Source organism: Ranitomeya variabilis, chromosome 2, assembly GCF_051348905.1.
Source record: "Ranitomeya variabilis isolate aRanVar5 chromosome 2, aRanVar5.hap1, whole genome shotgun sequence".
NCBI lineage: Eukaryota > Metazoa > Chordata > Amphibia > Anura > Dendrobatidae > Ranitomeya > Ranitomeya variabilis.
Genome location: NC_135233.1, coordinates 3736192 through 3761787, shown reverse-complemented (window position 1 = coordinate 3761787; position 25596 = coordinate 3736192). Strand labels below are relative to the sequence as shown.

General features: G+C 52.2%; 2 protein-coding genes across 5 annotated transcripts in view; one reads left to right on the top strand and one right to left on the bottom strand.

Annotated features, from left to right (window-relative positions):
* PPP2R5D (protein phosphatase 2 regulatory subunit B'delta) overlaps positions 1–4056 on the bottom strand; it is a 56858-nt gene extending 52802 nt beyond the window's left edge. Inside the window, exons 1-2 of one of the 2 annotated variants that reach the window (XM_077281871.1) lie at positions 3725–4056; positions 2317–2388 (exon numbers count right to left, since the gene is read on the bottom strand). In XM_077281871.1, coding sequence (XP_077137986.1) covers positions 2317–2388; positions 3725–3751 — 99 coding nt within the window. In that variant the 5' untranslated portion in view covers positions 3752–4056. The remainder of the gene's footprint in view (positions 1–2316; positions 2389–3724) is intronic. The other variant, XM_077281872.1, reaches the window with a different exon arrangement.
* Positions 4057–4135: 79 nt separating this feature from the next.
* Positions 4136–25596, top strand: part of PEX6 (peroxisomal biogenesis factor 6) — an 86270-nt gene continuing 64809 nt past the window's right edge. The window contains exons 1-3 of one of the 3 annotated variants that reach the window (XM_077281870.1): positions 4136–6325; positions 18443–18594; positions 21841–21924. In XM_077281870.1, the coding sequence (XP_077137985.1) occupies positions 4238–6325; positions 18443–18594; positions 21841–21924 (2324 nt within the window). In that variant the 5' untranslated portion in view covers positions 4136–4237. The remainder of the gene's footprint in view (positions 6326–18442; positions 18595–21840; positions 21925–25596) is intronic. The other 2 variants (XM_077281869.1, XM_077281868.1) reach the window with 2 other exon arrangements.

Here is a 25596-nt window from a genome sequence, read left to right as displayed (position 1 = left end):
AGGGGGACTTCGGCATCGTTGAAGACAGTTTCAACGATGCCGAAGTCGTTCCCCTGATCGTTGGTCGCTGGAGAGAGCTGTCTGTGTGACAGCTCCCCAGCGACCACACAGCGTCAAAACAGCGACGCTGCAGCGATCAGCATCGTTGTCTGTATCGCTGCAGCGTCGCTGTGTGTGACGGGGCCTTAAGTGACATGTCTCTTCACAGAGCTAAGAGGTGTCAAATGTTCCCTTTCTTCTTGGTTCCCAGCATGACCCCCTGGTGAGATCGGAGACAAAAGTCTGCTGTCTCAGGAAAATACATATTAACACCTGGGTGAGACCTGCAGCCTTCAGGACAGATGTTACATTATTACTAGTCACACAATAAACCTATACATAGTTCACTGCCCACATATATATTTATACATATTTCACTACTGGTATGTTCTGTACAGAGATCACTGCGCAGGGAGGAGGGGAGCTGAGCCTTCACATATGACTTCTATGGGTATGTTCTGTACAGTGGTCACTGTGCAGGGAGGAAGGGAGCTGAGCCATCACATATGACTTCTATGGGTACGCTCTGTACAGAGGTCACTGCGCAGGGAGGAAGGGAGCTGAGCCATCACCTATGACTTCTATGGGTACGCGCTGTACAGAGGTCACTGCGCAGGGAGGAGGGGAGCGGAGCCATCACCTATGACTTTTATGGGTTCGCTCTGTACAGAGGTCACTGTGCAGGGAGGAGGGGAGCTGAGCCATCACCTATGACGTCTATGGGTACGCTCTGTACAGAGGTCACTGTGCAGGGAGGAGGGGAGCGGAGCCATCACCTATGACTTCTATGGGTACGCTCTGTACAGAGGTCACTGTGCAGGGAGGAGGGGAGCGGAGCCATCACATATGACTTCTATGGGTTCGCTCTGTACAGAGGTCACTGTGCAGGGAGGAGGGGAGCGGAGCCATCACCTATGACTTCTATGGGTACGCTCTGTACAGAGGTCACTGTGCAGGGAGGAGGGGAGCGGAGCCATCACCTATGACTTCTATGGGTTCGCTCTGTACAGAGGTCACTGTGCAGGGAGGAGGGGAGCTGAGCCATCACCTATGACTTCTATGGGTTCGCTCTGTACAGAGGTCACTGTGCAGGGAGGAGGGGAGCGGAGCCATCACCTATGACTTCTATGGGTACGCTCTGTACAGAGGTCACTGCGCAGGGAGGAAGGGAGCTGAGCCATCACCTATGACTTCTATGGGTTCGCTCTGTACAGAGGTCACTGTGCAGGGAGGAGGGGAGCGGAGCCATCACCTATGACTTCTATGGGTACGCTCTGTACAGAGGTCACTGCGCAGGGAGGAAGGGAGCTGAGCCATCACCTATGACTTCTATGGGTTCGCTCTGTACAGAGGTCACTGTGCAGGGAGGAGGGGAGCGGAGCCATCACCTATGACTTCTATGGGTACGCTCTGTACAGAGCTCACTGTGCAGGAAGGAGGGGAGCGGAGCCATCACCTATAACTTTTGCATTGAGTATTTTGGGTCTGGTCTGCAGTGTGTGAGGTGACTTATGACGGAGGAGCTGCCACCATCACCTCACATCCACTTCTACCATAAACCCCAGAAACAACTGTATTTCTATATAGACGGCGAGATTAGAATCTGAGAAGTTTGTAAGAACATTCTCAAAACTAATCCTTAATGTATAATGTCCTTCTCTGGTCGCCTCTACTGGATCCCGATACAGCACCTCGAATTCAGGGAGAAAAGTGATCATCACTGATCTCGGGGGGCACGGACCCTGCGACAATGAATCTAGAGAGGTTCTGGAGCACAGGAGGCACCAAGGATGGACAGTGACTGACGGCAGGCTCCTCCAGTCATCTCCCTCACTGTGTGGATCTTCATGATACAGCGAGTGTCCCACACAGAAGACCTCCACACCAGATCCCCACCCAACACGGGGAAGTCTCCAATAATGTCACCAACCAATCACAGTCTATACACACGATGACATCACAAAGTAATGTCCAATGCTCCACATCACTGAGGTGCAGCACAGACAACCAGCGAGAGCGGCTGCCCCCTGACCAGCCCCCACACCAGCCAGAGCGGCTGCCCCCTGACCAGCCCCCACACCAGCCAGAGCGGCTGCCCCCTGACCAGCCCCCACACCAGCCAGAGCGGCTGCCCCCTGACCAGCCCCCACACCAGCCACAGCGGCTGCCCCCTGACCAGCCCCCACACCAGCCACAGCGGCTGCCCCCTGACCAGCCCCCACACCAGTGAGAAATTACTTGTCTACTAAACAAGTGATGAAGCTGCTCAGCACTCACCTCCTCCGCAGCAGCTCCTCCATCTTTACCGTTCTTCACTGCACCTCGAACCACAGGCGCCTTCACCGGCTCCTAGTCAGAAGGGGACACATCACACAACGGCCTCCGTCCAAAGCACCTCTATCGGGCAGCCGCATCTCCCCACTCCCGCATCTACACTCTCCCGTGCAGCCGCATCTCCCCACTCTCCCGCATCTACACTCTCCCGTGCAGCCGCATCTCCCCACTCCCGCATCTACACTCTCCCGTGCAGCCGCATCTCCCCACTCTCCCGCATCTACACTCTCCCGTGCAGCCGCATCTCCCCACTCTCCCGCATCTACACTCTCCCGCATCTACACTCTCCCATGCAGCCGCATCTCCCCCCTCCCGCGCAGCCGCATATACACTCTCGCGCGCAGACGCATCTCCTCCCTCCCGCGCAGCCCACACGAGCGCTCTCCCCGGCCGTCTCTCCTCTCCCCGGCCGTCTCCCTCTCCCCGGCTGTCTCTTCCTCTCCCCGGCTGTCTCTTCCTCTCCCCGGCTGTCTCTTCCTCTCCCCGGCTGTCTCTCCCTCTCCCCAGCTGTCTCTCCTCTCCCCCCGGCCGTCTCTTCCTCTCCCCGGCCGTCTCTTCCTCTCCCCGGCCGTCTCTCCTCTCCCCGGCCGTCTCTTCCTCTCCCCGGCCGTCTCTCCTCTCCCCGGCCGTCTCTTCCTCTCCCCGGCCGTCTCTTCCTCTCCCCGGCCGTCTCTCCTCTCCCCGGCCGTCTCTTCCTCTCCCCGGCCGTCTCTTCCTCTCCCCGGCCGTCTCTTCCTCTCCCCGGCCGTCTCTTCCTCTCCCCGGCCGTCTCTTCCTCTCCCCGGCCGTCTCTTCCTCTCCCCGGCCGTCTCTTCCTCTCCCCGGCCGTCTCTTCCTCTCCCCGGCCGTCTCTTCCTCTCCCCGGCCGTCTCTCCTCTCCCCGGCTGTCTCTTCCTCCCCCCGGCTGTCTCTTCCTCTCCCCGGCCGTCTCTTCCTCTCCCCGGCCGTCTCTTCCTCTCCCCGGCTGTCTCTTCCTCTCCCCGGCTGTCTCTCTCTCCCCGGCTGTCTCTCTCCTCTCCCCGGCTGTCTCTCCCTCCCCCCGGCTGTCTCTCCCTCCCCCCGGCTGTCTCTTCCTCTCCCCGGCTGTCTCTCCCTCCCCCCGGCTGTCTCTTCCTCTTCCCGGCTGTCTCTCTCCTCTCCCCGGCTGTCTCTCCCTCTCCCCGGCTGTCTCTTCCTCCCCCCGGCTGTCTCTCTCTCCCCGGCTGTCTCTTCCTCTCCCCGGCTGTCTCTCCTCTCCCCGGCCGTCTCTTCCTCTCCCCGGCCGTCTCTTCCTCTCCCCGGCTGTCTCTTCCTCTCCCCGGCTGTCTCTTCCTCTCCCCGGCCGTCTCTCCTCTCCCCGGCCGTCTCTCACCTTCTCTTTCTTCGCTTTGTACGGCATTTCTCCTCTTCTCTCGTCCTTTCAGCGGATTATCAGCGGCGTTGAACGTGTGACGTCACTAAGCTGCGGAATGACGTTCCGGCCGGCGTACGTGTTGCCATGGTAACAGTTGAGCTTTCGTTCAAGCGTGTGACATTAGAAAGGGACGTCATTCAACGATTTGCTCCGCCCACCAGCCACGCCCCTCCACCGCCATATTGCTTCACCCTACATACTGGACTAACACAGAGGCTTTACATGAGAGTGGCCCCGTGGTCAGGGGTGTGCGCGCTCCCGGGGTCAGAGGCGTGCGCGCTCCCGGGGTCAGGGGTGTGCGCGCTCCTAAAACAGTGACGTAATCACGGTGGAGCCCCGCCCACTGTGCCGTCAGGGGAGGTTCCGTTTGGCGTCACTTTCGTCGATCATTATTGAGGACGCACGTATCCGGAGGCGGAAGTGACGTCATAAGACTGCGCCGGTTACACTTTGATCCCGGAAGTGTCCGGTATGGCGGATTCCCGGTGCCCGGGGGGCTCTCTGCTGTTTTTCCGGACCAGGGGCCCCCTGACCCCGCGGCGCCTCCTTCTCAGCTCGCCCCCTACCTTAGATTGGGTTCTTTTGGGGGTGCAGAGCCGCAGGACGCCGACACCCAGGGGGCCACTGCTTGTCCGCCGGGGAGAGGCGCTGCCGGACAGCGGAGCGCTGGTGCTGGACACCCGGCCGACCCTGCAGGGCCTCCTGGGGCCAGACACACGCATCAGCCGCATAGCGGTGCCGAGGGACGGCGCGGGGCGAGAAGTGGGCCCCCCAGTGCTGGAGGCTGGGGCAGGAAGGGGCCCCCCAGTGCTGGAGGCTGGGGCAGGAAGGGGCCCCCCAGTGCTGGAGGCTGGGGCAGGAAGGGGCCCCCCAGTGCTGGAGGCTGGGGCAGGAAGGGGCCCCCCAGTGCTGGAGGCTGGGGCAGGAAGGGGCCCCCCAGTGCTGGAGGCTGGGGCAGGAAGGGGCCCCCCAGTGCTGGAGACTGAGGCAGGAAGGGGCCCCCCAGTGCTGGAGGCTGGGGCAGGAAGGGGCCCCCCAGTGCTGGAGACTGAGGCAGGAAGGGGCCCCCCAGTGCTGGAGGCTGGGGCAGGAAGGGGCCACCCAGTGCTGGAGACTGAGGCAGGAAGGGGCCCCCCAGTGCTGGAGACTGAGGCAGGAAGGGGCCCCCCAGTGCTGGAGACTGAGGCAGGAAGGGGCCCCCCAGTGCTGGAGACTGAGGCAGGAAGGGGCCCCCCAGTGCTGGAGACTGAGGCAGGAAGGGGCCCCCCAGTGCTGGAGACTGAGGCAGGAAGGGGCCCCCCAGTGCTGGAGACTGAGGCAGGAAGGGGCCCCCCAGTGCTGGAGGCTGGGGCAGGAAGGGGCCACCCAGTGCTGGAGACTGAGGCAGGAAGGGGCCCCCCAGTGCTGGAGGCTGGGGCAGGAAGGGGCCCCCCAGTGCTGGAGGCTGGGGCAGGAAGGGGCCCCCCAGAGCTGGAGGCAGGAAGGGGCCACCCAGTGCTGGAGGCAGGAAGGGGCCCCCCAGTGCTGGAGGCTGGGGCAGGAAGGGGCCCCCCAGTGCTGGAGGCTGGGGCAGGAAGGGGCCCCCCAGTGCTGGGGGCTGGGGCAGGAAGGGGCCCCCCAGTGCTGGGGGCTGGGGCAGGAAGGGGCCCCCCAGAGCTGGAGGCAGGAAGGGGCCCCCCAGTGCTGGAGGCAGGAAGGGGCCCCCCAGTGCTGGAGGCTGGGGCAGGAAGGGGCCCCCCAGTGCTGGAGGCTGGGGCAGGAAGGGGCCCCCCAGTGCTGGAGGCTGGGGCAGGAAGGGGCCCCCCAGTGCTGGGGGCTGGGGCAGGAAGGGGCCCCCCAGAGCTGGAGGCAGGAAGGGGCCCCCCAGTGCTGGAGGCAGGAAGGGGCCCTCCAGTGCTGGAGGCAGGAAGGGGCCCCCCAGTGCTGGAGGCTGGGGCAGGAAGGGGCCCCCCAGTGCTGGAGGCAGGAAGGGGCCCTCCATTAAACCAGAGGGAAGAGGAGCAGGGGCCCCTAGTACCGCACCTGGAGGTTAGGCGATGGCCCCTAGTAGAGCAGGAGGAGGAGGGGCGGGGGCCCTGTCTGCGGCCCATGGCGGCTCCCTCTTCCGGTGGTGCTTCGGGCAGTTTCCTGGACGCCTCGGGGGGCCACTCTGATCTTCTTTCCCCTCTGGTCTCCAGTTTTGCTCGGGCCCCGCTTCCTGTGAGGCTCCGTGTGGCCCCCATTGATGCGGAGCCGCTGGTTCGGGCGGGGAGGCTGCAGGAGGTCGGGGGTCCGGTGGATCGGGGCTCGGCCTTGTGGGTGAGCAAGAAGCAGCTGCGAGTTCTGGGTTTGTACCACCGGGAGTGGGTGTGGGTGTCCGCGCAGGGCGTGGGGCGGCGCCACCTGGCGATGGTCGTGGCCGCGGAGCTCTGCCTGGGGCATCCACATAAGTACAAGCACCTGCTGAGCTGCCCCTGCCTGGCACCGGGAGCCGAGGCTGCAGGCACCGCCGTCATCTCCGCCACCCTCGCCTTCAACCTGAGCAGAGGAACCGGCGCAGTCTCCGAGGTCCTGATACAGGTGAGAACGGCCGCCGCCCGCACACCGGGGGCGCGGGGGACCTGAGATGGCAGACACTGGGGTCACCCACGGCCATTCTCTGCAGGAACAAGTACTCGCCAAGCACATGACAGGTGTGACGCCCGCCCACATGACAGGTGTGATGCACCCCCCCCCCACATACGACAGGTGTGACGTCCCCCCCATGACTGGTGCGACGTTCCCCTCCCCCCCAATGACTGGTGCGACGTTCCCCCCCCCCCCCCACATGACAGATGCAGCATTCATGACAGGTGTGATGTCCCCCCCCCCGCCACATACGACAGGTGCGACGTTCCCCCCCACACACACATGACAGGTGTGACGTCCCCCCCCATGACTGGTGCGACGTTCCCCCCCCAATGACTGGTGCAGCATTCCTCCCCCGACATGACAGGTGTGATGTCCCCCCCCCCCCCCCCCGCCACATACGACAGGTGCAACGTTCCCCCCCCCACACACACACACATATGACAGGTGTGACGTTCCCCTCCCCCCCACATGACAGGTGCGACGTTCCCCTCACCCCCCCCCCCACATGACAGGTGCGACGTCCCCCCCACACACACATGACAGGTGCGACGGTCCCCTCCCCCCCCCCCATGACTGGTGCGATGTTCCCCCACATGACAGGTGTGGTTTCTCCCCCCCCCCCCCCCCCCGGCTGGTGTGATGTTCTCCTCCCCCCCCCCCCCCCCCTTCATGACTGGTGCGACGCTCCACCCACCCCCCACATCGGCGTACTCGGTGGACATGGGTCTTTTAACTTTCTAAGAAAAAAAGTAATTGGTTTCAAAATTGTGCTGCTGTAGAGATGGGGAGATGTTATTAAGTATCTTATGTGACTGCTCTCTGTGATTTATGGCCAGGAAAATTGGGACATTTCTGACAAAATTCAGTTGTTTTTTTCACAAATGCAAGTTATACTGAATAAATGTCACCACTACCATAAAGTCCAACATGTCACGAAAAAACATCCTGCGAATCAGCGGGATCCATGGAAGTTCTCTCCCCTCTGTACCAGTCTGTCACTATAAACGTGTTTACTGTAAACTGTATCTGTAACTCTGTATGTAGCCCCTTCTCATGTACAGCACCATGGAACTAATGGTGCTATATAAATAATAATAATAATTCTAACCTCATAAAGGGGCAGTGGTCAGAATTGTAAACATTGGCCCGGTCATTAACCTGCAAACCACTCTGGGGGTGAAGGGGTTAATGACGAGAGAGAGAGAGATTATTAAGATGATGAATTCTCTAACACTAGGACTCGGTGTCACCGCTGGGTGTATGACACTGTTCACACCAGACGGACTCTGCTCACTGAGAACATTCCCACTGCCTCACCGTCTGGAGCTACATGCCTCGTCTGCCTTCCTCGGCGTCTCGTGCCTCGTCTGCCTTCCTCGGCGTCTCGTGCCTCGTCTGCCTTCCTCGGCGTCTCGTGCCTCGTCTGCCTTCCTCGGCGTCTCGTGCCTCGTCTGCCTTCCTCGGCGTCTCGTGCCTCGTTTGCCTTCCTCGGCGCCTCGTCTGCCTTCCTCGGCGTCTCGTGCCTCGTTTGCCTTCCTCGGCGTCTCGTTTGCCTTCCTCGGCGCCTCGTTTGCCTTCCTCGGCGTCTCGTTTGCCTTCCTCGGCGTCTCGTTTGCCTTCCTCGGCGTCTCGTTTGCCTTCCTCGGCGTCTCGTTTGCCTTCCTCGGCGTCTCGTTTGCCTTCCTCGGCGTCTCGTTTGCCTTCCTCGGCGTCTCGTCTGCCTTCCTCGGCGTCTCTTTAGGAGGCCTCACCCCCACCTCATGAGCAATGTCCTGCTGTAAGATCCCTTCAGTGTTGCGCCGTTTTCTTCATTGATCTGTAATCCCGCGTGAAGAAGGCGCTGCTGAGCTCTGACAGCTGCAGACATCGGTCAGCCCATAAAGGCGTCCTCACTGGGCAGAGCAGTGCTCACAGCGAGTTCCTGGCTGACACCGCACCACAACATAAGTCATTGTACATCAAAAATCTCCCTGAAAATAGCTTTGTGGAGCCTGAGCTGTGCGCGGTCCTCAGCCATGTTGTAACGCTGGCGCAGGAGGTGACGGGGATACGACGCTAGAGAGGTCCGCTCCAGAATCATCGAGTGTAAAGATCTGCAGAGCGCGGCCTCCTTTTATCCTATTAATGGCCGCCTAGTGCTGGGGCGCAGCTGGGACACACCGGGGTCACATCTCCTGAGAGGCCAAGCCTGCAGCTCCTGGATGAGAAGGTTCAGAGGTGGTGAATAAAGTACTGGATCTTGTGATCGTAGAAGGTCGGACTGGAGATGTCCACGTGTCGCACAAGCCGCCGCTGCGCCCTTCCTTGTGTGAGGTGTGTACGCGGCCAGGTGCATGAGGGACACACCGGGGTCATGTCTCCTGAGAGGCCGAGCCTGCAGCTTCTCCATTACAAGGTTCATAGGTGGTGAATAAAGCACTGGATCTTGTGATCTTAGAAGGTCGGACTGGAGATGTCCACGTGTCGCACAAGCCGCCGGGGAAAAAAGGTTTAAATCAGAGGGAAACCAGATCTGCCCCAGATCCAAACATGGATCGTGACAGTACCCCCTTTCAATGAGTGGCCTATGGACACTCAACATTGGACCTCACCAGACCTACCTACGGTGAGGACGCCTCGATCCACCAGAGTTCTCCTCGGCAGGCACCTGACTCTCGGGTTTATGGCAAACGCGGCCTGATGAAAATGCCAGCAACGAAGGCGCCACAAACCTCCAGAGGGCAGACCTGGGGAATGAGTTGTGTACATGCATAACTGGGGGTAACTCCAACTGATAAGTCCCTGGGCTGAGAATGGCCGACACTCGATATGGCCCAATCACCCTGGAACTCCAGGTCCCAGTTGCACACTTCCACCTGATGTTTTTGGTGGACACCCATACGTACTAATTCACTCAAGTCCGGACCTGAACATTTATTTCCATGCAAACGTTTGCCACAAGACAGAGAATTCTTTGAGGAATTGACAACAGAGGCGTCCCCCTGTGTCACCAAACTCACCCCCCCACAATGCTCCTAGGGAACCACCACCCTCAGCTGACCCCTCCTCCTAAGAGGTCTCTGACCCACCGGGTTAACCTGTAGTGAGGGTAAAGTCTTGCCCCTAATCCCTGGCAGCACCTCCGCTGCCCCCACTGAAGGGGAAGGGGTAGGTTTTAGAAGAACGGCAGAGATCGTAGCTCCCGGGCAGCGGTCCTTACACGACTGACCCCAGCTGACTACTTCCCTGGACCGCCAGTCTATGACCGGGTTATGTCTTTTCAACCAAGGGAGTCCTAAAACCATGGGAGTTGGTATGCCCTCCAAGACGTAGCATGACAGGGACTCTTCATGACAAGCCCCTATACGCAGATGTATATTGCCTACGACTTGGGTAATGCTCCGCTGGCTGAGCGGAGCCGAGTCAATGGCCTGGACGCTAAAGGGTCTCGCTAGCGTCCTACTCATCAGGCCATGGGTCTGGACAAAATAAGCATCGGAATATTCTCAGTTACCCCACCAATAACCACCTCAGCAGGTAAGGTACACTGAGATGAAAAAAAGGAGGAAATATACACACCCTGATCGCCTCCCTCCACACGACCAGGAGGACGCGGCTCTTTAGATGGTGCAGGTACTTTGGCACGCGCTGGGCAGACATTGATAAAATGACCGGTCTGCCCACAGTAGAAACATGCCCCCACTCCACGGCGAACCACAGACAACCCAGTTTTGGAACCATCTCCTCCCACCTGCATGGGTTCGTCCACCTGCTCAGGTGTGTCTTCCTCCCTAGCAAGGACTACAAGGGGCACATTTGGAGTATGCCTCTCCCTCAATGTCTATCCACCCGGATGGCAAGGGACATGGCGGCCTCCAACGACCTGGGGGCTGCGTACTGCACCAGAGTATCTTGCAACCTAGGGGACAGACCCTGCACAAAATGGCTCCTAAGGGCCGGGTCATTCCACTGTGTGTCTGTGGCCCACCTGAACTCCGAACAGTAGTCCTCAGCCGGCCGACCCCCCTGCTTGATCTTACGGAGTTGGGATTCCGCCAGGGAAACGCCATCTGGATCAACATATACCAGCTCGTCCACCGACCGTAGGGATGGTGAACCGGTCGGCAGGGAGAAGGCCCAGGATTGGGGATCACCCTTAGGAAGGGAAAGGATGATACCACCTGTTGTTCCTCACTCCCTGATGAACGAGGGCGGAGCCTGAAGTATAGCTTGCAGGCCTCCTTAAAAAACAAAAATGTATCTCTCCCTCCAGAGAACCTGTCTGGGAGAGAAATCTTGGGTTCTGGTTGAGCCTGTACCTGAGCCGAGGCCCAAAACCTCAACCATTGCTGCTGCACCACCTCACCACGCAGCACCTTACACTCCTCGGTGAGTGTCTGTAGCATTTGGGCCATGGCTCACCAGAAAAAAAAGGCACGGTTGGTTATAATGTCACGGGGCAGAAATAGGAAACCAGGAGATGAGGAATCTCGGCCCCTGAACTGCCCCTCAGGCTAAGGAAACTGCATTAACCCCCGATGACCAGAAAGGAAAAAAGGTTTAAATCAGAGGGAAACCAGATCTGCCACAGATCCAAACATGGATCGTGACACACTGCTTACACATTCAAAAGCCAGAAATGTTTTTTGTAAAAATTAAGATTTTGTTTCTTATGATCTTCACTACATTGAGGAGAACTCTAGATGTGGCTTGTGGTACTTTCACACTAGCGTCGTACGACGCATGTCGCAGTGCAACGTACCGACGCAAACTGTGAGTTAAAAACACAACGGGGCGGCGGATGCAGTTTTACAACGCATCCGCTGCCCCATTGTGCTGTCCGGGGAGGCGGGGCGGAGTTCCGGCCGCGCATGCGCGGTCGGAAATGGCAGACACGACGCACCAAAAAAAGTTACGTGTAACTTTTTGTGCCGACGGTCCGACGCGACTTGTGGCATTCCGTCGCTAATGCAAGTCTATGGAGAAAAAACACATCCTGCAAGCAATTTTGCAGGATGCGTTTTTTTTCCATAACAACACATTGCGACGTGCGTCGTACGACGCTAGTGAGAAAGTAACCCAAGTTGCTGGTGGGTGAAGCTTTTTTAGTGTTGAAATAAGTTTTACTCTCCGGTTTTGGAGTTGGCTTCTTTTTTTTTTTTTGCCGGTGCTTGTGTAGGACAAGCGCTCGTTATGGGAGGCGAGCATCCGCTCTGGAGCACACTCGGCTGTGTCGTCAGATGGACGGCTTCTCCTCGCTCTGCGCATTCTCAGGCAAATTGCCCACAACCAGCTTGGCATGGCAGATGTTGGTTCTCCGAAGATTTCACATTCGATTTTGTGATAATTAATGTCCCCAAATAGAGATCTAGATAAGAAAAGGAGGAATTGTCAAAGCCTTATGTAAAATCAAATTCTCTGACTTACCATTAAAGGGACGGTGTCCTGTAAACTAACGCTATTAATCTGCAGAGAGCACCTGGCACTGACTGACAGCAGGCCCAGGTGCAGAGCTTATCATTAGTGCTGTCAGTCAGTGCCGGGTGCGGTTACAGCTGCCATGCTCTATACACTGAGCGGATACTGAGACTGTGCCGCCACTGACTGACAGCAGGCTCAGGGGCAGAGCTTATCATTAGTGCTGTCAGTCAGTGCCGGGTGCTGTTACAGCTGCCATGCTCTATACACTGAGCGGATACTGAGACTGTGCCGCCACTGACTGACAGCAGGCTCAGCTGCAGAGCTTATCATTAGTGCTGTCAGTCAGTGCCGGGTGCGGTTACAGCTGCCATGCTCTATACACTGAGCGGATACTGAGACTGTGCCGCCACTGACTGACAGCAGGCTCAGCTGCAGAGCTTATCATTAGTGCTGTCAGTCAGTCCCGGGTGCGGTTATGGCTGCCATGCTCTATACACTGAGCGGTGACTAAATCCATATTGGTTCTGCTCCCGTAACTGACCTGGAGGAATAGTTAATGGTGCAGGCGCCACATGGAGTGACAGCGCCATTATCCTGTAGATTAACCCTCCATCTGCAGGTAAATAGCGTTATTTTACATTACAGGTTCCCTTTAACATATCGGACAAGTTCTGTCATGGACGCCCCACCGCCACGGCGCCCATAAAACCCATCCGGCACAAATGGATTGGAATCATTATTCATCTTGCCATCAATTTACAAAGATGTTGGCCAGAGATGTGAGAATTTGCCCCAGTAGAAGAACCTTGGCTCTCCGGGAAACGTGACCTTGGAAAAACAATTACCAATGAGTTGTGGAGACGAGCGGTTCCTGATCTTTCACTATGGCCAGAATACGAGGAATTGCTGCATGTCGTGATCCAGGTGAAGTCCTCAGGACGTTATGTCATCCATGATCGTGACGACGCACCGTCCGTGTAGAAGTAGAGCTGCAGCCGCCGTTCAGCCAATCACACGTCTTCCAGAACGGATCCTCTGCCCGAGACTGTGGTCTGAATGAAGGAGAAGATCCTGGAGTCTTGGGGCGTGATGTGGTCAGGCAGATTATAGTAAGTTTCCGAAACTTAAATGTCCCCCAGCAGTTACATTTTTCTTTCAGGCTCTTTATCGATGATGATGATGATGATGATGATTCCTCTGGAATCTTTACAGGTTGATTTTCTATTTGATGAGATTACATTTGGTCTGTTGCTGTTCTGCGGGACGGATTCCTCATCGGGGCACATTAACCATCATTTCTTCACCTGGAAGAAAACGTTCTGTAACTGCTTGTCGTCTGGTGAAGTTATTCCCATCTCGTAGAAAACATTGGCCATTGTCTTCTAACCAGCCGTCACTGGAGGGGCCTCTGTCTGGACAGAATGTTCACACAAAGTCCAGGCGCTCGGAGCATCATGGCGGCCATTCATCCATCTGCACCTTCCCACCTGCTTGGTTTCCATCGATCTCCTCCGTTCTGTGGCCATGTGAAGCCAGAGCTGTCACACAAAGGCGAGCGGGTGGAGACTGAGTGGAAACAAGCATGTGGGAAGGTGCAGTTGGATGATGGGTCCCATCGTGAAGCGCCGAGTGCTGGTACTTGGTGTGATTCTCTTTAGACACAACCAGACCCTTCTGGAGGCCTTCTTGCCTTTTTCAGCCTCCTTTCAGTGTTACGGCCTTCTTGCCTTTTTCAGCCTCCTTTCACAGTGTTACGGCCTCCTTGCCTTTTTCAGCCTCCTTTCACAGTGTTACGGCCTTCTTGCCTTTTTCAGCCTCTTTTCACAGTGTTACGGCCTTCTTGCCTTTTTCAGCCTCCTTTCAGTGTTACGGCCTTCTTGCCTTTTTCAGCCTCCTTTCAGTGTTACGGCCTTCTTGCCTTTTTCAGCCTCCTTTCACAGTGTTACGGCCTTCTTGCCTTTTTCAGCCTCCTTTCACAGTGTTACGGCCTCCTTGCCTTTTTCAGCCTCCTTTCACAGTGTTACGACCTTCTTGCCTTTTTCAGCCTCCTTTCAGTGTTACGGCCTTCTTGCCTTTTTCAGCCTCCTTTCACAGTGTTACGGCCTTCTTGCCTTTTTCAGCCTCCTTTCAGTGTTACGGCCTTCTTGCCTTTTTCAGCCTCCTTTCACAGTGTTACGGCCTTCTTGCCTTTTTCAGCCTCCTTTCACAGTGTTACGGCCTTCTTGCCTTTTTCAGCCTCCTTTCACAGTGTTACGGCCTTCTTGCCTTTTTCAGCCTCCTTTCACAGTGTTACGGCCTTCTTGCCTTTTTCAGCCTCCTTTCACAGTGTTACGGCCTTCTTGCCTTTTTCAGCCTCCTTTCACAGTGTTACGGCCTTCTTGCCTTTTTCAGCCTCCTTTCACAGTGTTACGGCCTTCTTGCCTTTTTCAGCCTCTTTTCACAGTGTTACGGCCTTCTTGCCTTTTTCAGCCTCCTTTCACAGTGTTACGGCCTTCTTGCCTTTTTCAGCCTCCTTTCAGTGTTACGGCCTTCTTGCCTTTTTCAGCCTCCTTTCACAGTGTTACGGCCTTCTTGCCTTTTTCAGCCTCCTTTCACAGTGTTACGGCCTTCTTGCCTTTTTCAGCCTCTTTTCACAGTGTTACGGCCTTCTTGCCTTTTTCAGCCTCCTTTCACAGTGTTACGGCCTTCTTGCCTTTTTCAGCCTCCTTTCACAGTGTTACGACCTTCTTGCCTTTTTCAGCCTCCTTTCACAGTGTTACGGCCTTCTTGCCTTTTTCAGCCTCCTTTCACAGTGTTACGGCCTTCTTGCCTTTTTCAGCCTCTTTTCACAGTGTTACGGCCTTCTTGCCTTTTTCAGCCTCTTTTCACAGTGTTACGGCCTTCTTGCCTTTTTCAGCCTCCTTTCACAGTGTTACGGCCTTCTTGCCTTTTTCAGCCTCCTTTCACAGTGTTACGACCTTCTTGCCTTTTTCAGCCTCCTTTCACAGTGTTACGGCCTTCTTGCCTTTTTCAGCCTCCTTTCACAGTGTTACGACCTTCTTGCCTTTTTCAGCCTCCTTTCAGTGTTACGGCCTTCTTGCCTTTTTCAGCCTCCTTTCACAGTGTTACGGCCTCCTTGCCTTTTTCAGCCTCCTTTCAGTGTTACGGCCTTCTTGCCTTTTTCAGCCTCCTTTCACAGTGTTACGGCCTTCTTGCCTTTTTCAGCCTCCTTTCAGTGTTACGGCCTTCTTGCCTTTTTCAGCCTCCTTTCACAGTGTTACGGCCTCCTTGCCTTTTTCAGCCTCCTTTCACAGTGTTACGGCCTTCTTGCCTTTTTCAGCCTCTTTTCACAGTGTTACGGCCTTCTTGCCTTTTTCAGCCTCCTTTCAGTGTTACGGCCTTCTTGCCTTTTTCAGCCTCCTTTCACAGTGTTACGGCCTCCTTGCCTTTTTCAGCCTCCTTTCACAGTGTTACGGCCTCCTTGCCTTTTTCAGCCTCTTTTCACAGTGTTACGGCCTTCTTGCCTTTTTCAGCCTCCTTTCACAGTGTTACGGCCTTCTTGCCTTTTTCAGCCTCCTTTCACAGTGTTACGGCCTTCTTGCCTTTTTCAGCCTCCTTTCACAGTGTTACGGCCTTCTTGCCTTTTTCAGCCTCCTTTCACAGTGTTACGGCCTTCTTGCCTTTTTCAGCCTCCTTTCACAGTGTTACGGCCTTCTTGCCTTTTTCAGCCTCCTTTCACAGTGTTACGGCCTTCTTGCCTTTTTCAGCCTCCTTTCACAGTGTTACGGCCTTCTTGCCTTTTTCAGCCTCTTTTCACAGTGTTACGGCCTTCTTGCCTTTTTCAGCCTCCTTTCACAGTGTTACGGCCTTCTTGCCTTTTTCAGCCTCCTTTCACAGTGTTACGGCCTTCTTGCCTTTTTCAGCCTCCTTTCACAGTGTTACGGCCTTCTTGCCTTTTTCAGCCTCCTTTCACAGTGTTACGGCCTTCTTGCCTTTTTCAGCCTCTTTTCACAGTGTTACGGCCTTCTTGCCTTTTTCAGCCTCCTTTCACAGTGTTACGGCCTTCTTGCCTTTTTCAGCCTCCTTTCACAGTGTTACGACCTTCTTGCCTTTTTCAGCCTCCTTTCACAGTGTTACGGCCTTCTTGCCTTTTTCAGCCTCCTTTCACAGTGTTACGGCCTTCTTGCCTTTTTCAGCCTCTTTTCACAGTGTTACGGCCTTCTTGCCTTTTTCAGCCTCTTTTCACAGTGTTACGGCCTTCTTGCCTTTTTCAGCCTCCTTTCACAGTGTTACGGCCTTCTTGCCTTTTTCAGCCTCTTTTCACAGTGTTACGGCCTTCTTGCCTTTTTCAGCCTCCTTTCAGTGTTACGGCCTTCTTGCCTTTTTCAGCCTCCTTTCACAGTGTTACGGCCTTCTTGCCTTTTTCAGCCTCCTTTCACAGTGTTACGGCCTTCTTGCCTTTTTCAGCCTCCTTTCAGTGTTACGGCCTTCTTGCCTTTTTCAGCCTCCTTTCACAGTGTTACGGCCTTCTTGCCTTTTTCAGCCTCTTTTCACAGTGTTACGGCCTTCTTGCCTTTTTCAGCCTCTTTTCACAGTGTTACGGCCTTCTTGCCTTTTTCAGCCTCCTTTCACAGTGTTACGGCCTTCTTGCCTTTTTCAGCCTCTTTTCACAGTGTTACGGCCTTCTTGCCTTTTTCAGCCTCCTTTCAGTGTTACGGCCTTCTTGCCTTTTTCAGCCTCCTTTCACAGTGTTACGGCCTTCTTGCCTTTTTCAGCCTCTTTTCACAGTGTTACGGCCTTCTTGCCTTTTTCAGCCTCCTTTCAGTGTTACGGCCTTCTTGCCTTTTTCAGCCTCCTTTCACAGTGTTACGGCCTTCTTGCCTTTTTCAGCCTCCTTTCACAGTGTTACGGCCTTCTTGCCTTTTTCAGCCTCTTTTCACAGTGTTACGGCCTTCTTGCCTTTTTCAGCCTCCTTTCACAGTGTTACGGCCTTCTTGCCTTTTTCAGCCTCCTTTCACAGTGTTACGGCCTTCTTGCCTTTTTCAGCCTCCTTTCACAGTGTTACGGCCTTCTTGCCTTTTTCAGCCTCCTTTCACAGTGTTACGGCCTTCTTGCCTTTTTCAGCCTCCTTTCACAGTGTTACGGCCTTCTTGCCTTTTTCAGCCTCCTTTCACAGTGTTACGGCCTTCTTGCCTTTTTCAGCCTCCTTTCACAGTGTTACGGCCTTCTTGCCTTTTTCAGCCTCTTTTCACAGTGTTACGGCCTTCTTGCCTTTTTCAGCCTCCTTTCACAGTGTTACGGCCTTCTTGCCTTTTTCAGCCTCCTTTCACAGTGTTACGGCCTTCTTGCCTTTTTCAGCCTCCTTTCACAGTGTTACGGCCTTCTTGCCTTTTTCAGCCTCCTTTCACAGTGTTACGGCCTTCTTGCCTTTTTCAGCCTCCTTTCACAGTGTTACGGCCTTCTTGCCTTTTTCAGCCTCCTTTCACAGTGTTACGGCCTTCTTGCCTTTTTCAGCCTCCTTTCACAGTGCTCTTTGCGGTCTTTCCTTGTGGTTTCTGCTTCCATACTTGCCCCCCACGTTCCCGCAGCTTGCTGGCTACTTCAGCACCCCTATGTAACACTCACTCCAGTAAATGGGCTACCGGACGCCCCTTCTGTTAATTCCTCTCCATAACCAGACAAGGCGCAGTAACGCCAGTAATCCTTCAAGTCCCGGGGCCGCCATATTTCACACGACATCAGTTCCATCACATACACGCCGTTCAGAAAGGAATAGGCAGCTCTTCAGTTCTTGGACTAAAATAAATCCTTGGAAATGGAGGAGGACCGAAGTGTCCCAGTGAGAGTATGCTTCTCGCCTTGTGCTGCAGCTTCAGTCGCTGGACGTCCCTTCCCCACTCCAGGGTCGGATAGTTCAGTGGGTTGGATGGTTCAGTGGGTTGGATGGTTCAGTGGGTCGGATGGTTCAGTGGGTTGGATGGTTCAGTGGGTTGGATGGTTCAGTGGGTTGGATGGTTCAGTGGGTCGGATGGTTCAGTGGGTTGGATGGTTCAGTGGGTTGGATGGTTCAGTGGGTTGGATGGTTCAGTGGGTTGGATGGTTCAGTGGGTTGGATGGTTCAGTGGGTCGGATGGTTCAGTGGGTCGGATGGTTCAGTGGGTCGGATGGTTCAGTGGGTCGGATGGTTCAGTGCTCCCGGCTCAGCACCACATTGGTCAGTGAATGAACGCTTCTGTTACCTTCTGAACTCCAAATAATAAGTGGCTCAGTGGTTAGCACTGCAGCTTTGCAGCACTGGGGTCCTGGGTTCTAATCCCACCAAGAACAACATCTGCGGGGAGTTTGCTTGGGTTTCCAACCACACTCCAAAGACCTACAGATAGGGGATGTAGATTGCGAGCCCCAGTGAGGACAGTGCCGAGAATGTAAAGCTGTGGAATTAATGGCGCTATACAAGTGAGTAAAATAAATCGTCACAGCCCAAGTGTAAAGAAGTGTGAAACTTCCGGCCCATGACCCAGGGGTGTGCGGTGTGTCCTCTCCCAGCAGACTTGGCGGCACGATGTGCTCGTGTATAGTGAGGATGTGATGACGTTATTAGGCGGTCGCGAGGCTTCCTGACTGTGTCATCGCGGCCTCTGCTGTGACCTCGCACCGTTACTCATCTTGTTCTTCCCTACATTGCAGCGTTTTCACACCGAGCCCACGCGGGAAGGACGATCTGCTCTCGTGGAGCCTCCCGTTGCCACGTTGCTTCATGTCAGTGTAGTGAAGTCTCCAGCTTACAATAGTGAAGCCGTTTTTCAGGAAGCCTTGTGCCGGCATTTCCAAACACCCAGGTCAGTTCCTTCAATGGTCATATACCCACAACGTAAAGTCTTTCCTCTGAGCTCGCACTGACATGTACAGTGGCTTGCAAAAGTATTTAACCCCACCCCCTTGGCAATTTTCATGTGTTACTACCTCACAACCTGTAATTTCTGTTTTTGTGCGTTTTTTTTTTTTTTCATTTTCAAGGGTTTGCATCAGTTCATGTAAAGTACTCGCCGACAGCTGTGAACATTCGGTTTTCTTTTTATTGTTAAGCAAACATCAAATAGGACAAAATAACTGAAAGCTTCAGTGTGCATAACTATTCACCCCCTAAAGTCAGTACTTTGGAGAGCCTCCTTTGCGGCTATTACCGCTGAAAGTCACTTTGCATAAGTCTCTATGAGCTGTCCACATCTGGCCACTGGGATTTGTGCCTACTCCTCAAGGCAAAACGGCTCCAGTTCCTTCGTTAGATGGTTCCTCTGGTGAACAGCAATCTTCACGTCTGACCACAGATTCTTCATTGGATTAATGTCTGGGCTGTGACTCGGCCGCTCCAGAACATTTACACATCTCCCCTTCCACCACGCGAGTGTTGCTTTAGCAGTAGGCTTTGGGTCATTGTTGGCAGGTGAACCTCCGTCCCAGTCTCAAATCACTGACAGTCTGAAACAGGTTCGGCTCAATAATATCCTTGTTTTTTGCACCATCCATCTTCCCCTCGACTTGGACCATTTTCCCTGTCCCTACTGACGAAAACATCCCCACAGCATGATGCTGCCACCAACATGTTTCACTGTGGTGATGGTGTTCTTGGGGTGATGAGCTGTTGGTTTGGTTTCAGAAATGTGTGTACGTAAAGACTTTTTTTTTTTTTCTGGCCACTTTTCCATAAAAGCCACCTCTATGGATTGTATGGCTTACTGTGGTCGTATGGACAGATACTCCAGTCTATGCTTGGGGACTCTGCAGCTCCTTCAGGGTTACCTTAAGGGTATGTGCACACGTAGGATGGTCCACTGTGGATTTTTCCGCAGCGGATTAGATAAATCCGCAGGGCAAAGACACTGCGTTTTTCCTGCCGTTTTATCGCGGATTTTCTGCAGTTTTTGTGCGGATTCCACTGAGGTTTTACACCTGCGGTTTTCTATTATAGAGCAGGTGTAAAACCGCTGCGGATTCCGCACAAAGAATTGACATGCTGCGGAATGTAAACCGCTGCGTTTCCGTGCGTTTTTTTCCGCAGCATGTGCATTGCGTTTTCGGCTTCCCATAGGTTTACATTACACTGTAAACTCATGGGAAACTGCTGCGGACCCGCAGCAAAATCCGCATCGTGTGCACAGAGCCTGACTGCCTCTCTGATTATTGCCCTCCTTGCCTGGGCTGAACGTTTTGGTTGGGTGTCCTCTCTTGGTAGGCTTGTTGTGGTACCATGTTCTTTCCATTTGATGATAATGAATATGATGGTGCTCCGGGGGATCATCAGAGATGGGGATTTTTTTTTTTTTTTTTTTAATAACCCAACCCTGACGTGCTTCTGAACAGCTTTGTCCCTGACTTGTTTGGAGATCTCCTTGGTCTTCATGGTGATATTTGGAGATCTCCTTGGTCTTCATGGTGATGTTTGGAGATCTCCTTGCTCTTCGTGGTGGTGTTTGGAGATCTCCTTGGTCTTCATATTGTTGTTTGGAGATTTCCTTGCTCTTCATGGTGATGTTTGGAGATCTCCTTGCTCTTCATGGTGGTGTTTGGAGATCTCCTTGGTCTTCATATTGTTGTTTGGAGATCTCCTTGGTCTTCATGGTGATGTTTGGAGATCTCCTTGCTCTTCATGGTGGTGTTTGGAGATCTCCTTGGTCTTCATATTGTTGTTTGGAGATCTCCTTGGTCTTCATGGTGATGTTTGGAGATCTCCTTGCTCTTCATGGTGGTGTTTGGAGATCTCCTTGGTCTTCATATTGTTGTTTGGAGATCTCCTTGCTCTTCATGGTGGTGTTTGGAGATCTCCTTGCTCTTCATATTGTTGTTTGGAGATCTCCTTGCTCTTCATGGTGGTGTTTGGAGATCTCCTTGCTCTTCATGGTGGTGTTTGGAGATCTCCTTGCTCTTCATGGCGATGTTTGGAGATCTCCTTGCTCTTCATATTGTTGTTTGGAGATCTCCTTGGTCTTCATGGTGATGTTTGGAGATCTCCTTGGTCTTCATGTTGTTTGGTTAGTGGTGCCCCTTGTTAATGGTGTTGCAGCCTCTGTGGCCTTTTAGAAAAGATGGTGTGTGTGTGTGTGTGTGTGTGTGTGTGTGTGTGTGTATATGCTGACGGACATGACACTTAGAATGCACACAGGTGGACGTCCTGTCACTAATCATGGGACTTATGGAGAGAATTGCTTACTCAAGAAATTTTTAAGGGCATTCATAGCAAAAGGGGTGAATACATATGCACACGCAAAGTTTATTATTTGATCCCATAAATGTGATTTCTGCCTACAAATACAATTTTGTAATGTAACAAAATAGGTAAAAAGCCAAGGTGGGGTGAATACTTTTGCTAGCCACTGTAAACTCAGCTTAAGGACCTGTTGGGGCACCTAGCACATACGCTGAAAGTGTCCTTGAAGAAACCATTGGGCAGTCATATCCTCATAATCCTGTGTAAGCTTGCCCCCTGGCTCCAGGCTAGAAAGCTTGCCCCCTGGCTCCAGGCTAGAAGGCTTGCCCCCTGGCTCCAGGCTAGAAGGCTTGCCCCCTGGCTCCAGGCTAGAAGGCTTGCCCCCTGGCTCCAGGCTAGAAGGCTTGCCCCCTGGCTCCAGGCTAGAAGGCTTGCCCCCTGGCTCCAGGCTAGAAGGCTTGCCCCCTGGCTCCAGGCTAGAAGGCTTGCCCCCTGGCTCCAGGCTAGAAGGCTTGCCCCCTGGCTCCAGGCTAGAAGGCTTGCCCCCTGGCTCGAAGCCTGCCCATATTTCCAGGTTACAAGCCTGCTTCTGGCTCCAGGCCAGAATCCTTACTCCAGTCTAGAACCCTGCCCTTATTTCCAGTGTAGAAACCTGGTTCTGGGCCAGGAGCCCGACCACTGGCTAGAGCCTGCCCCTGGCTCCAGGCTACAACCCTGACTTTATAGGCTAGAAGCCTGCCCCTTTGCCAGGTTAGAACCTGACCCTGGCAAGCACCCTGCCCGTTTTCCCAGGCTAGAAGCCTACGGCAAGCACTATTTCTTATTTTTCGTTTACAACCCTCCCAGTTGTGTGATGAGTCTAATTTCTTCCTTTCTTTAGGGCCGTTCAGGTCGGTGATATCCTTTGTGTCTCGTGTTTCTCACATTCTGATTTTGAGTTCAACAAGTCACAGATGCCAGTAAGGTTTGTAGGTGTATGAACATGTTTGATCCACAAGTATGTAAGCGGAGTGTCTCTCTGGGTTCTCGTCTGTCAGCTGTATGTAAGCCTGAGTCCGGGTACCCGAATGCTCATTTGTCAGGTGTATGTAAACCTGGGTACAGGTAACTTAATGCTCATATGTAAGCCTGGGTCCGGGTACTCGAGTGCTTGTTTGTCAGGTGTATGTAAGCCTGGGTCCGGGTACTCGAGTGCTTGTTTGTCAGGTGTATGTAAGCCTGGGTCCGGGTACTCGAGTGCTTGTTTGTCAGGTGTATGTAAGCCTGGGTTTGGGTACTCGAGTGCTTGTTTGTCAGGTGTATGTAACAAGGCTGTGGAGTCTGAGTCGTGGATTTGGAGTCTGAGCCCATTTTGGTGGAGTCAGTATAAAATGAATCGACTCCGACTCCTAAAATATATAAAAAAAAAACTGGGTACAGTAGTTCAATGCAGTTTGTGGGGAATATTTTTTTTTTTTTTTGTAAGAATTTGGTAAAGTTGTGAAATGTCCTCTAAATGTCTGTCCTATTCCTGATCTAAGGTCTAGACTTTTAGCCGAGATGAATCTGTGCTGCAGTTTATGTTCATGATAAGTAGTGAGGCTCCTCCTCTACAGATGAGGGGAAATAAACACACAGGGAAGGAATGCCTGCATTCATCTCAGAACTTCTGTAGTTAACAGCAAAGCAGGATTAAAGGTAAGTACTTCCTAAAGCACATCTAAACTTTCAATAAACTGTGCATAAATCAATAGTCCAGTATACAGTATGTTGTCTATGTATGCTTGATGTTTTAGTTTGTTTTTCCTCTTGGCTCATGTTTGGAGAAATTAGCTGTCCTGATGACATATATACACTATACATAGAAAACAGTTTTTCCCCTTATATTCTAACATCTCAAATCCGGAAATACAGTAACAGGATTGATGAGAACATAGATATTTGTGTGTTCTGGAAAGTGATTCAGCACGAACATGCTCCCTCCCTCCTCCCCTCTTCATAGACTGGGAAGAAATATGATGTGAAGCATTTAGTGAGCTGTACCCTGAGACAAGCCTGACATTGAAAGTTCAGAGTATAAAGCTATTTAACACATTTTAAAAACTTTATACTTATCATCTGTCCTATTGATTTATGCAAATATTGTTTGTTATATCCTAAATTATACAGTGCATGATTCCCTATTCTTGCAAGAATTGCAATATACTTTTTTTTTTACAGGACAAAAATATTTTGAGAGCGAATTTACATGATTACAAAATGTCTAAGAAGCATCTTAAAGTCTGCTGTATTTGAGCATTTCACAGTGATCAAGATAAACATTTTGTGTCAGTGTATAAGTGACCCAGATGAAAACAAATGTGATAAAAATGCTCCTTCAAGAGCTTCCAATCTAAGAAGACATTTACAGTGCTGCCACCCAGAAGTTTACAAAGCTGTGATTGAAAAAGATCACAGCAGCACCAAGAAACCAGAGACCAGCACTTCCTGCCAGGCAAAGGAGGAGGAAAGGGCGTCTCAAACGTCAGTTACAAGATATTTTGTAAGTGACAAAGTAACTGTAACAATGACAGCAGATGTGTTTGAAAGACAGCTCATCGAGCTTGTTGTGAAGGACTGTGCACCATTATCATTATTTGCACGACAAGCTTTTACAGCTCTTAATGGCGAAATGGCCACAAACTTGGTGTTTCTGTTTGACAGAGAAAGTATTAGAAAATTAGTTATTGAAGAAGCCCTTAACCAAAAGGAAGATCTTAAAAAGATTCTCGAGACGCTTTGTGTTTCTTAAAATGGATGCCTGCCCACGTCAGAGTGAACTATTTTGCTATCAACGTTCGATATGTTTGTGACAACAAAAAAAATATTACTAAGACGCTGGCAGTAAAAGATACTAAAGCTCTTCACAGCAGCCAGTTTCTCCAGACATTAGTGGAAAAAGTTCCACAAGTTCATGAACTCAAAAAAACAGGTTCTTGCTATTGTGTAACTGATAATGCAGCAAACATAAGTACAATTAAACTGATGAATGAGAATAACGAAGGTGAACAGCATCTACAACCCCTGGCAACAATTATAGAATCACCGGCCTTGGAGGATGTTCATTCAGTTGTTTAACTTTGTAGAAAAAACAGCAGATCACAGACCTGGCACAAAACTAAAGTCATTTCAGATGGCAACTTTCTGGCTTTAAGAAACACTAAAAGAAATCAAGAACAAAAAATGTGGTCACAGGTAATGGTTACTTTTTTTATCTAAGCATAGGGGAAAATTATGGAATCCTGAAAAACAAACAAAAATCCTTCCAACACATCCCTAGTATTTTGTTGCCCCACCTCTGGCTTTTCTAACCGCTTGCCGTCTCTGAGGCCTGGACTTAATGAGGGTCACACAGGACTCTTCATCAATCTGGCTCCAACTTTCTCTGATTGCTGTCACCAGATCAGCTTTGCAGGTTGGAGCCTTGTCATCGACCATTTTCTCCAACTTCCACCAAAGATTCTCATTTGGATTGAGATCCGGACTATTTGCAGGCCATGACATTGACCTTATGTGTCTTTTTTCAAGGAATATTTTTGCAGTTTTTGCTCTATGGCAGGATGCATTATCATCTTGTAAATGATTTCATCATCCCCAAACATCCTTTCAATTGATGGGATAAGAAAAGTGTCCAAAATATCAACATAAACTTGTGCATTTATTGAAGATGTAATGGCAGCCATCGCCCCAGTGCCTTTACCTGACATGCAGCCCCATATCACCAATGACTGTGGGAATTTGCATGTTCTCTTCAGGCAGTCATCTTTATAAATCTCATTGGAACGGCACCAAACAAACGTTCCAGCATCATCACCATGCCCAATGCAGATTCGCGATTCATCACTGAATATGACTTTCATCCAGTCATCCACAGTCCACGATTGCTTTTCCTTAGCCCATTGTAACCTTGTTTTTTCTGTTTAGATGTTAATTATGGCTTTCGTTTAGCTTTTCTGTATGTAAATCCCATTTCCTTTAGGTGGTTTCTTACAGTTCGGTCACAGACTTTGACTCCAGTTTCCACCCATTCGTTCCTCATTTGTTTTGTTGTGCATTTCCGGTTTTGGAGACCTATTGCTTTAAGTTTCTGGTCTTGACGCTTTGATGTCTTCCTTGGTCTACCAGTATGTTTGCCTTTAACAACCTTCCCATGTTGTTTGTATTTGGTCCAGATTTTAGACACCGCTGAGTGTAAACAACCAACATCTTTTGCAACATTGTGTGATGATTTACCCTCTTAAGAGTTTGATAATCCTCTCCTTTGTTTCAATTGACATCTCTCGTGTTGGAGCCAGGATTCATGTCAGTCCACTTGGTGCAACAGCTCTCCGAGGTGTGATCACTCCTTTTTAGATGCAGACTAACGGGCAGATCTAATTTAATGCAGGTGTTCGTTTTGGGTATGAAAATTTACAGGGTGATTCCATAATTTTCCCATATGCTTGGTTAAAAAAAAGTAACCATTACTGACTACCACATTTTTTTTTTTTTTGTTGTTGATTTCTTTGTGTTACTTAAAGCCAGAAAGTTGCCATGTGAAATGACTTTAGTTTTGTGCCATGTCTGTGATCGGCTTTTTTTCTACAAAATTAAACAACTGAATGAACATCCTCCAAGG